Source organism: Dreissena polymorpha, chromosome 4 (assembly GCF_020536995.1).
Source record: "Dreissena polymorpha isolate Duluth1 chromosome 4, UMN_Dpol_1.0, whole genome shotgun sequence".
Taxonomy (NCBI): Eukaryota; Metazoa; Mollusca; class Bivalvia; order Myida; family Dreissenidae; genus Dreissena; species Dreissena polymorpha.
Genome location: NC_068358.1, coordinates 51,612,098 through 51,624,583, shown reverse-complemented (window position 1 = coordinate 51,624,583; position 12,486 = coordinate 51,612,098). Strand labels below are relative to the sequence as shown.

At 34.5% G+C, this 12,486-nt stretch overlaps 1 protein-coding gene across 4 annotated transcripts; it reads right to left on the bottom strand.

Annotated features, from left to right (window-relative positions):
- Positions 1-47: 47 nt before the first annotated feature.
- Positions 48-6,226, bottom strand: LOC127879692 (kelch-like protein 11). 4 transcript variants are annotated; one of them, XM_052426686.1, is made up of 4 exons: positions 6,111-6,226; positions 4,050-4,281; positions 2,762-2,846; positions 48-2,174 (listed from the first exon to the last, which is right to left on the bottom strand). In XM_052426686.1, the coding sequence occupies exons 2-4, from the start codon at positions 4,278-4,280 to the stop codon at positions 547-549; spliced, it is 1,944 nt and encodes a 647-aa protein (XP_052282646.1). In that variant the 5' UTR covers position 4,281; positions 6,111-6,226; the 3' UTR covers positions 48-546. The 4 variants fall into 4 exon arrangements, with proteins under 4 accessions (XP_052282646.1, XP_052282648.1, XP_052282645.1 ...); XM_052426688.1 differs by lacking the exon at positions 6,111-6,226 and adding an exon at positions 4,812-5,063 and having other exon boundaries at positions 4,155-4,281; XM_052426685.1 differs by lacking the exon at positions 6,111-6,226 and adding an exon at positions 4,812-5,061.
- Positions 6,227-12,486: the final 6,260 nt, after the last annotated feature.

The following is a 12,486-nucleotide window of genomic DNA, read 5'->3' as shown; positions in this document are numbered from 1 at the left end:
GTTGGGGTATACAAAGATATATTCCCTCTCACAAGACAGGTAACAAGTTATTTAGCAAATGCTTTAATTTTGATTCTGTTGACAAATAGAAATATTGGGATACACAATACATAACACATTATTTTCCCGTATTGTATAAGATGAACTTTGCAAGAAAATAATTATAAATGTAACAAGCAAAATATCGATGTAATGCAATGACATAATAAATAAATACAAAATACTTAAGAACATAAACATTAAGACTAAATATATGACTTGACACCATGTACAGTAATGTTATCACAAACATTCTTAACAACACATCAATTCATATACTGAAGAGTAAACATTGACATTTGTTATTTAAATATATGTGTAAATATATGTTAAACACAAACTTATCTAGTGTTTAACCAAATGTTACACAAACATTTGATTGGTATTTCTAAATCAGTGATAAGTAGCTTTAGGCCCAATATTTCATGCGAAATTGATTTTTTTCTTTGATCTTGATATCCTTGGGGACTTGTGTGGAATGTGGACACTCCTTATAGCAAATGGTTGTCAGGTCCTAGTTGGCTTGGGGCTATATTTGCAATGTGGACACTCCTTGTGGCACACATTTGAGAGGATGCATGCAGAAATAGCCTTGCAATGATACCTGTGGGCTGGCATGGGCTGCATCTTGTGACATCTTTTCAATTTCATGTCCAATTTATATACACGCTTTACAATATTGGATGTATGTTGCTTTCCCCCAAATATGTAGATCGTGTTTCTTACGGTTGTGTACCCATAATACCTCGGCAAGATTGGTACACAATTGCTTTTCAACTGTGGAAACTTAAATTCACACCATTTTCTTTCTTGGACATCAAATCTATGTCCATAAGATTCGAAAATGTTGTCAGTAATGTTCGGTATTGTAATGTACACACAGTCATTCAGAGCAAAGCACTTGATGGCATCAAGAGAAGAATAGCAAGGTGCAATGGAGTAACGCTCAATGCTGACTTCACATTCAACCATAGTGTCTAGGAGCAACAGATGCAAATCCCTGCAATCTAATTTCTCATAGTGGCCTTGAGTGGGTAGAACTAATACAATTATACACACATATCTATCTTTCACAATACAGGTTTGTATATCTGAACCGACATCAGAACAGATAACTTTGAAGGGATTGTGACTACTATGGTTCCCAATGCTTAAACATACTTGAGAGGCTTTGGGATTGGTCTTATCTTTACACATGGCAACCACACAACAGTTGCCTGTAGCATTAAGAAATAAAACATCTTTTATCTTGGAAATAGTAAAAGATTCGGATGCACTTTTGCTAATGAAGAGCTCATCACTTGACCATTCATTCATCCCAAAACTGAACTTATAACACTTAATATTGTATCTGGTTGTTTCATCCAAACAGGTCCCATAAAGTCTATCAAATACATGTAAACAGTTAGTGCTGGCATTGTACGTTAGACTTGGAGTTTCTATTTCCCATGGTATGTCAGCAATACGTACCCAACGCTGCTCATCAAGAAGATAAACAAATACTTCCCTAGTCCCTGAGCTATTTTTATCCAAGCCACCAAGAATAATTATTGCATTTGCTTCACAGCTAGTTTGTATGCTTTGATCTGATTTTTCATACCACTGCTTACAGGTGTTTGAATTCTGCACATACTTGCATGTTTCAACGTAGTCTTTACAAAATAAATAGCCCATTTTTGAAAGATCCAAACTGCAAAACATGCTCTCAAAGTATGTTTCTCGTTCCTTTGGGCAATGCTCCACCCATCGCACCAAAAACTGGAAAAGCATTGCCCTTGAAGCATAACTCAGACAGGGTTTCTTAACAACTTTCCTGAGAATATCAAGTGGTAGTTCAAGTGCATCTTGTGTACGGAGCACTTGCGGAATGTGCCCCCAAAAGTACATCAGCAATTCATCATAGATATCAGCAGTGTACCTAGTGGCCAAAGAAAGGTGTAACACACATGTTAAAGGTGAAACATTTCTTCTCAGGTAATTAAAACACATGGTTCTCAATCTGTCCAACTGAAGATAGTCAGCAAGTTCTAGAACATCCTGTATGTTGCTCCTCATTAAGCTGATCTGGCTTGTGTACATGTAGCGCAAAATCTCCCATACAGCTTCAGACTCTCCGATTCCAATATTGACTCTACCTGGAATTAAACAAAACAAGTTTAGGACAAAATGCTCCTATATTTGAGCATCACTCTGTGAAAACCAGGCTAAATGCATGTGCGTAGTGTCCTGACTCATCCCAGATTAGACTGTGCAGCGTGCTGAATGCACAGACTGATCAGGGACAGCACGTTGCTTTAAAAAAAATTAAGCAAGTCACTTCTTAGCTGAAATCCACTTAAGGTGGAAAGGGTCGTCCCTGATTAACCTGTTAGGACACTATGCATTTATGTTTAACGCTATTTTCCAAGAACACAACTCATTTATTTGTTAAGGGTAGGGGCATAGGTCAATTACAAATCATTATTACATTGAAAAGCATAAATAAAGGTTCATATGAATACATGCAGAATTTTCAGAGATTTGTGCTTGATGCAGGCTAACACAAAATTACAACATAGGAATACATAAATTTAAATGCCAGTAGTATATAAACTTCAAAAATGCCAGTTAACAACAAAAAACAAAGTTAGAAAATGGTTAGAAAATATTTAATTTTTACATTTATGTGCATTTCCGAAGTAGAGGTTACACAACCATATTTTATTACATCAACCCCTTATACCTTCCTGTCTTTCCTTCATTCCACTGGTGTAGAGGCCTTCAAAAAATGGGTACTTCCGCAGAACACTCCAATGAGCCTTCAGCTCCTGTAAAGTGAACATACTGTCATCAAATATGTGCTATGTCATGCAAAAATGGGTCTTATGCCATATCTGACCAACGTTGCTTATGTGTTGCCTTTGCATCAGGAACTACCATGTGCGCAAAAAAACCCCTATGTTTCGTGGTCTCATTAATGGAAAGGGTAACTCATTACCAGACTGTGTGCTATGCTGGCCTGGTATGGCATAAAAACTGATAAAACCCATTTTTGAAAAGGTCATGTGTAATAATATTTAGAAAACCCCTTTATATTTATATAGTGATTACATATTGATTACAGTAATTACTGCGCAGCTTCAATTTCCGATGCTTTTTATGCCCCCCTTGGAAGAAGAGGGGGTATATTGTTTTGCACATGTCGGTCTGTTCGTCCGTCCGTTTGTCCGTCCACCAGATGGTTTCCGGATGATAACTCAAGAACGCTTAGGCCTAGGATCATGAAACTTCATAGGTACATTGATCATGACTCGCAGATGACCCCTATTGATTTTGGGGTCACAAGGTCAAAGGTCAAGGTGACCCGAAATAGTAAAATGGTTTCCGGATGATAACTCAAGAACGTTTATGCCTAGGATCATGAAACTTTATAGGTACATTGACCATGACCTTCAGATGACCCCTAATGATTTTCAGGTCACTAGGTTAAAGGTCAAGGTGACTTGACACAGTAAAATGGTTTCTGGATGATAACTCAAGAAAGCTTACGCCTAGGATCATGAAACGTCATAGGTACATTGATCATGACTCCCAGATGACCCCTATTGATTTTCAGGTCACTAGGCCAAAGGTCAAGGTCACAGTGCCAAAAACGTATTCACACAATGACTGCCACTACAATTGACAGCCCATATGGGGGGCATGCATATTTTACAAACAGCCCTTGTTTACTTAGCAACGTTGTCTTGGAACAACTTTAATATGGCTCAGTGTTTGAATTTTAACTTATATACTCCTTATTTTTGCAGTATTACACTTTTTAAAGTACATGTATTTGAATTGTTTAAACTGTTTCTGACAGAGAATGGAAATTATGTCATGAATTCTGAATTTCTGATATGTAAACAGCAAACAATTCCACCAAGTTTCTTTAAAATTGGAGCATAAGTGTGGCCTCTAGAGTGTTCACAAAAACTGTTGATGATGAAAAATGGTGATTACAAAAAACAGGCAAAACTACTTTAAAGTACCTGATCACCAACTATAATAGTAACATCACACTGGCTTGACTTCACCAATGTTTGTTGATAGAGATGTTGATGATCTAGCACTATGGGGCCATCTTCATTCCTCACTTGTATAAGATGATCTAGCACTATAGGGCCATCTTCATTCCTCACTTGTATAAGCCCATCAGTGGATGCACTAGGTAAGGTTTCCTGCCCCCCATAATCCATTGTCAGTAGTCGTGATGTCTTCATTCTATCAATGTATAACATTAACATTACTGAACATGCTGAAATTTAACACATTCCATTAAAATAATATTAATATTATCAATATTATTGAGTTAAAACAAAATGTAACAAGCAAATGCGTTGAATTGATTTCCCGGAGCAGGAATGTGATATAGGTGAAGTCTGAGGGGAGGAAAATTCTGTTGACTGATATGTTCACTACGCAAATCGCGTGCATAATGCAATGACAAATCTTAAACAAATATTTAAATAAGCACTATCTTAAATTTATTAACAATATTTATGAAAACCTTTTAAATGCAGATTTTACATATTATGAATTGTCACCAGTATTAAAATTTAAATGTGATCAAAATCAATGTGAACAATGATGGCAATCTTTCGTTTGAGCTTAATTTCTTTAAATTCAAAATAAGGTCAACAATGTTCAACTGCCAAAAATTTACCACGGGATCTGTTGATCAATATTTGTACACCTGTTGTAATATTGTATCTGACTTTCAGGGATTTTAAATTTTTATCCTTAGACCTTACCAAGACAGTTGATCTTTCGTACCCATTCAAAATGTGGTTTAGCTTTCTGATTTATGTCCACTGTAGTTTCTTCCCTTTCTCATTTTAATATGTGTTTCAATAATTTTCCAAATTCCGAGATTTTGCGAGATTCGTTCGTTTGTTCAAAAATCTTTATTTTCGCTTTACAAAGGCGCCAGTTGCAAAGGAATCCGTTGAGTCAGTATTGTAAGGGCAATTTGGCAACATGGTTAGGAAACAAAATATTTGCTGTAAAGTAAGTTAGTAACTGCTACCGCAAGTTGGTTGTAGTTTTCAAGATGGCGTCTGTCAATCTCTACGCAATACACGCAATAAAAACGAGATACATTTATTTGTTTGAACGACGCAATTTATAGAGAATACTAGGTCGGTGCTGAATAAAGCAAAGTTTATTTTGCGAGGCTTTGAAAATCTGAACCACGAGCCTTTGCGAGTGGTTCAGATTTTCGTGCCGAGCAAAACAAACTTTGCTTTATTCGGCACCGACCTAGTATTCGATTTATCCAATCAATTTTCTTAGTCGTAAATTATTTCTTAAAAACTAGAATAGGAAAATCAAAATACACGGAAAATCCCAAAGTTATTTTAAGCAAACATTGTTTCATTATTTTAATCGTGCCGAGCCTAATACATTACAAAAAGATCAGTAACTAACCTGTTTTTCTGTTTATCATACCTCTACGTCCCAGATTTTTAAGAAATAATGAAAAAACACACTAAACAACTGCAACTTTAGCGTGAAAAATGATTACTTTATAGTTGATTCCGAGTAATATGACCAATCTCCGCCGCGCGTGACAGCTATATTTCAGCACTGCCGAAATAGAGGAAAATTTATTCCACAGTGGTTTATTTCGACAATGCACGTCTGATGATGGGATAAAAGCGCATATTCGTTTCATAATGGATATGGTACCCAAAATTTGGCAATTCAGGTAAATTCATGATGTTATTCTAATTCTGTTCATAGTGATTTAAGAATTATGTTGAAAGAAACAATTATTTCCAATGTTTCATTGATTTTTTTGCTTGTAATCAGCTGGCGTTTGAAAGAAACTGAAATATATTTCTATGAATAGAGAATAAACAGACATGTTAATTTTTTTAAAAAGTTGCCAGTTGGTTAGAAAAAACCCATTTAGCCTCCATTTGTCTTTTCCTTACAATACTGACACAACCGTTTTTGTAGACCTTGACTCGAGTGAGTGTGTCACTGTTATTGAAAAATTTGTTGTCCAATATTCTCAATTATTATTATTTGAAGAGAAATACAATTACCTTACATTATTGTAATTTTGGATCTCATATCATGGTCAAATTTGACACATTTTAAAAGACCGATTTTAATTGGAAGATTTAGCAATGATAACCAATGACATCTCTCGTTTAAAAAAAGCTCAGGCAGAATCTACCTGCGTAATATGCGGAGAGGTATTTTGGGCCCAGGATTTTTCGGGCCGCTTATGAAATACACCCGTGAAATCGGTCTCCCCCATATTTTTTTACAAAATTACGCGAATCGCGGAAATGATCTCCGGACAACCCGATTGTAGTGTATCTGAGATATAGCCCAGAAAAGTTACACAATAGAAAAACAACAAAGGGCACTTACACTTATTTAAGAAAGTGTAGGGTGATAGTTCTTGTTCATTGCACTTAATTCTCCTTATTGATATCAATACATACATGAAGTTTTATGTTGAAGTTTTGCATGGTATCTGAAATAAAGCCCTGAGTTACATCATACAAAAACACAAAGGGCAATAACTCTTTTTAAAGAAAGTGTAGTTATGGTTCATGTGCATGGCACTTCTTCTCCTTTATTTGTATACACATTTTTGACATTAAGCCCAGTACGTGTGGTATTTGGCAGAGACATCATTTTCACAAATCTTCTGACCAAATGTCATGAAGGTTTGACAATAATATTAAATGAGGACTCCTGAATATTAACATGGCAAATGTTGATGATGGACAACAGTCGAGGCCAGAAAGACAAAAGATGATCACAAAAGCCCACAATAAGCAAATAGTGCCCAGGTGAGCTAACAAAAACAAATATGTAGCAATTGGGTACGTTTGCATTAAATGACAATGGATAGCTATCACACATTTAACATCAAACTTAAAAAAAAACAAATGTATTTTAATTACAAAATGATTACACACAATAAAATTAAGTGTTATGTTTTTTTATTCTTATCTATACAGACATAAAATACTTTTGTGATCACAGGTGGATAGCGTGTGGATATGATAAAAATTAGTACAATCATCATTTTAAATGAAAAATAAACAAATAATAATGAAAAATCAACTTCTCTGACGACAAATTTACTATCAAATGTATATATTTGATAGTGAAATTTGTTTTTCAAAAAAGTTGATTTTTTGTTATCGTTTGATTATTTTTCATTCAAAATAATGTTTTTACAATTTTTTATCATAGCCATACGCTAACCACCGTGGATTAAATAAGCTCAGAACATTTAAATAGTTTCTGATCTTTTTTGGTTAGACTAAAGAGTTTTGATTGTTACATAGGTTGCATAAGTAATTAATTAAAAGTATGTTAACTGTTCTATTATGAAACAGATTACGTACCGAGTTAAAATTGTTGGGCCAGGGGGCTAGTTCTTATTGAGTTTTTAAGGGTATCGAGTACATACGTACAGCTCAGCGACCCGGAGGGTCAATAGCTGAGAGTTGGATTATTGCAACTTGTTGGGGCTATTGACCATTACACAATACAAATGGTGGTACATATAGTCTGTTTCATAGTAGAGCAGAAGAATCGTCGTAACTCGCTATATTGCAACACCATTTAGAAGGTACCGTTACTTGCGCCTTCCATACGCCGTATGATCGGTACAATCGATTGGCGATTGATGTATAGATATAGTGAACGAACTGGTCCAAAACTATTCTAAACCGTCCGGGACGGTTTGTAAACCGTCCCGGACGCTTTACTAAACTGTATCGGACAGTTACATAATTTTGAACCGCTCGTGCGTCTGTAAACCGTACCGGGCGATTTATTTTGTGGATAACAAACCGTCCGAGACAGTCCGGGACGGTTTCCTGGGAAACGTCCGGGACAGTTTCCTGGCGTAAATTATAGTACGGCAAAGGTTTTGAAGAGGAATCAATACAAAACAGTATTTCTTTAACTAATTCAGAACATTTTCAATCTCCGGCTTTGCAGTAACCTGTAAGTAGTATTTTTGTCAATTGCTTACTTGAAAAAGTATTATTCAGTCTATTAAACCTATTCGGTTTAAAAGCTGCTTCCTTCTATGTATAAAAAATCCACTTAAAAGATGAAATTTGTTACCTATATAAGAAATACATTGTGGTCAATTACATTTATTTCGAGTACTTAAAATATTCATTTTAAACTCTGACGTGTTTGGCAGCAATAATTGATTGAATATTTTGCAATTCATTTTTTGTATGAGAAAAATAGCGTCGCTCCAGATGACAACGATATTAAATTACGCTAGTAAAACTTCCAAAGTTAAGCATTATTGTAACCATTCTCCAGCAGTAATATCGTATCGGACAGTTTAAACCGTCCCGGACGGTTTATGCGCACGAACGGTCCAAAACTTTCCTAAACCGTCCCGGACGGTTTGTAAACTGTCCGGGACGGTTTACAAATCGTCCGGGAAATTAAATATATGCATTTATCATAAAATGCTTGATTTTTATCACTGCTTATTACTAGTACAGAGATTTCAATATACATGCTGATTGCAAAGACAGTTCAATTTTCATAATATGCAGGGTTTTTGCGTTTGTTTGCTAAATTGTTTTAATATTGCCATTAAATGTAGACGAAACGAAAATTCATTCAATGTAAACGAAAATTCATTCAATGTAAAAGAAAATTACCACAATATTTAAAAATTGTAATGTATGCCGCTTTTTAGAGCTTTGTTTTATAATTGATTAAATGCATCTCTGACACTATCGATCGCTGATGAAAAATAACACTATTCACACCACTTATAATTATAATAAAATTAATATATGTTTTATTATTGTTGAAATATAATTTATAAAAGTCTTACTATCAGAAAGAATAAGGCTAATTTTATTGTTTTGTTTTGTGGCATTGCCAGTATTTAGTCTTCCGATCACGTTTACTCTATGCTTATAACTACTTCGTATTTTTATGAAGTCTTCAAGAGGAAATTTATTTGTGAATATACATTTATTTGGTACTGAATATGATATATTTGCAATATTTTTTTAAGAGTTTTAATGTTTATTTCGGTTTTATTACCAATGTATTGACTAAACAAAAGCCCTTTGTAATACGGTGGCATAGAGGTGACATTCACTCATTTTTTTAAATTGCACTCCTCTTTTTTCTATCTCGTGGCCTCGACTTAGTAACTCGAGGATACGAGTAAGCTATGTCGTGGCCACGAGAGAGAAAAAAGAGGAGTGCGAAACTAAATAAAAGAGGAGTGCAATTAAAAAAAGAGCGGTTCAGTAAATAAAGGAAGGGTGCATTAAACAAAAGAGGAGAGAATTTAAGCTAAGTAAGTACCCGAGCCGACAATGACCAATCGAGCGTTAGTTAATTGCTCTCTAAAAGCGGTAGTGAATAAACGTGTGAAAAATCAATCACTCTTTGGTCTTGTGTATTAAACCATCCCTCTAAGGGTCTAGACATTAATAATTATATATAAAGCAACATTACATTGGCGACGAGAATATATGGGTAAACTCGTGTTATTTAAAAATGACTGGATTTTTAACAGAACAGAACAGAACAGATATTTATTAAGACTTGTACATAGTACATCGTCAGTGTTAACCATACTCAATAGGTCATGTGAAAAGTAAGTGATAATACAGAATTTAGTAATGAACATATATAAAACATAATACACGACAGTAGTGGGAATACCTCAAAAACGGTGATCACATTTTACAACAAAAAATATGCGAAAGGGTGGCAATCAGCTACTATGCTGTTAACATATATGAAAATGGACTAAATACAAATTAGTCATTTTAAGTATTTAATTTGCGCTGTTATGTTATTTAATAGAAGGAAATAGCCAACATATATTGCACTGGCTATATAAGGCAGCAACATGTATAATGAAACACGTCTGTTACACATTTATAGAGATACATTTTTAGTTCCGTACAATAAATGTTAACAATAGTGTTTCTTAAAAATAAATAACATAAAGCTATACATAGGTATTGAGCATTATGCTTATTATATTAGAAGTATTTATGTAGATTTGATATAAAATATTACATACATACCATTGAACAAATAATTGCACAAACAAACATACAATAGAAACGGCGGATAATGGCACTCAGTTGGTTGTATTTGTATTCTGAACAATATTAAAAATGGACTTTCTGATCAACAGTGCTTCTTTAACAAAAACAGATAATTTAAAAGCTTCTTCTTTTTTACATAGTCTCATAAGGCTTAGGAATTTATACACTGATGGTCGCTTGAAATAATAAGGTTTTATGTATTTTTTCCTGATATCGTTATAACAAGGGCATATTAAAATAAAATTATATTCGTCCTCTATATCACGTGAGCTACAACAAATGCAATATCTTTCTTCCCTAGCAATTCGATTAGTACTAAACCTACCCGTTTTGATTCTTAGTGGGTGACTAGACAATTGTAATCTACAGAAGTAAAATCTGAGTTTTTTAGGTAAAACATCTAGGTATTTTTCATATTCAAACGTTAATTTAAATTCTTTGTACAACATTAAAACAGGACTTTCAAGCGAGTGTAACCAATCTTGTTTAAAACAATTTTAAAACAATGACTCGGCATTTAAATTCAGCCAAGAAAGCGTTTTTGTTAATATACTGATAATTTTCGAACACGTATGCGAACCCATAATCATTTAGGAGATGTTTTACATTGGTTACCCAATTTCTTTTCCCGTAAATACAATCTTCGAGAGCCTCGTTATAAACAACATTTAATATAATATTATCACTGTCTTATATTTTAAACCAATATTTAATTATTCTAATGTATCTATGGATATAAAGTGGATATCTGCCCAGCTCACCATAGACTGTAGCAGAACACGTATTGCTGTTTACTATTAATAGTTGTTTACAAAATTTAAGGTGAATTCTTTCTATTTCATTTGATTTGGTATAACCCCAAACTTCACAAGAATAGTTAAGTATGTGTGTTACGAATGCATCGAATAGTTGGCAAAATATTTTGGGCGAAAGGTCAAAGTCGTTGTATTTACAAACTAGAACATTTAAAGCTTTTAACGCCTTTCCATTGAGATGTTCAATGTTTTTACAAAAGTTTCCAGTGTAATTAAATACAGTACCTAGGTAGTTAAAATCATCAACAACTTCAATTGGTTGGCTATTATAGGTCCATTTTTCGTTTGCTAATAGCGCCCCACGTTTTCGAAATACCATTATTTTCGTTTTCGTTATATTTACAGTTAGACCCCACGTACAGCAATATAAATACAAAAGATCTAAATGTTTCTGAGTTTCATCAGGAGTTTTACCTATAATAGCCATATCATCAGCAAACAACAACAAAATCACAATTAAATCATCAATACTTAAGACTGCATCAATATTGTACTGCAAATAAAGCTCAAATTCTTCAACAAATAATGATAATAATAGAGGTGACATAACCTATCCTTGGCGTAAACCAATAACGTAATTAAAGTATTCAGAATAGGAAAAGCATAATTTAACACAAGACTTAACTTTTTGGTAGTTTTCCATCGATACCAGTTTTAAACATTTTTAACCACAGTGCATTTCTATAAATAGAATCAAAGCATTTCACATACGTATATTACATAGAGTCTCGTATTTTGATTGGGAGGCGGAAAACTACAACGGGCGAGGCATGGTATGGTATTGCGCAAGGGGGGTTAGAGGGTTAGGGCTAGGGTTAGGGTTAGTGTTAGGGGTCGGGTTAGGGTTAGGGTTAGCCTAAACCCAACCCTAACCCTAACCCGACCCCTAACCCTAACCCTTACCCTAACCCTTTTTTGGGGTTATCACCCCTGACCATGCCTCGCCCGTTGTAGTTTTCCGCCTCCCATTTTGATTAAGATATTTTTGGACAAGAGAATGTAAAATAAAAATTGGGTCTGCTGTTGAACGCCGTTTACGAAATCCGAATTGCGCATCCGAAATACTGTTATTGTCCGAGCAGAAATTTTCTATACGTTTATTTAAGACTGTGGTAAATAGCTTAAACAGGCAACTAACGAGAGTAATACCACGGTAATTATTAACATCATCTTTGTGGCTTTTTTTATGTAACGGAATTATCAAGCCTTCCATCCAGCTTTCTGAGCAGTATCCTGAATTTAAAATGCCGTTAAAAAGATCACATAAATGACTAGCAAGGATATCAATACATTCCACGAAATACTCGTTTAATAATTGATCATTGACATGAGCTTTGTTACGCTTGAGCGATTTAACTGCACTGTGAATTTCACTTACGGTAATAGGCTGGTCAAATTCAGTATTTCATGTGGATAAATTATTAAAACCATGATGTGTACAAAAATATTCCGCGTCTTCGTTGTAGAAGTTAGATAACTCATTACTCAAATTAGCAAAGTGTTCTTTAAATGCATCAATAGAA

Bases quoted from the DNA above. Each gene is read 5' to 3' on its own strand.
- LOC127879692 (XM_052426686.1), bottom strand. From the start codon at position 4,280: ATGAAGACATCACGACTACTGACAATGGATTATGGGGGGCAGGAAACC. The intron at 2,847-4,049 runs GTACTTTAAAGT...TTCACTTTACAG, and splicing joins CTATTATAGTTGGTGATCAG to GAGCTGAAGGCTCATTGGAG. The intron at 2,175-2,761 runs GTATAAGGGGTT...GTTTAATTCCAG, and splicing joins AATGAAGGAAAGACAGGAAG to GTAGAGTCAATATTGGAATC.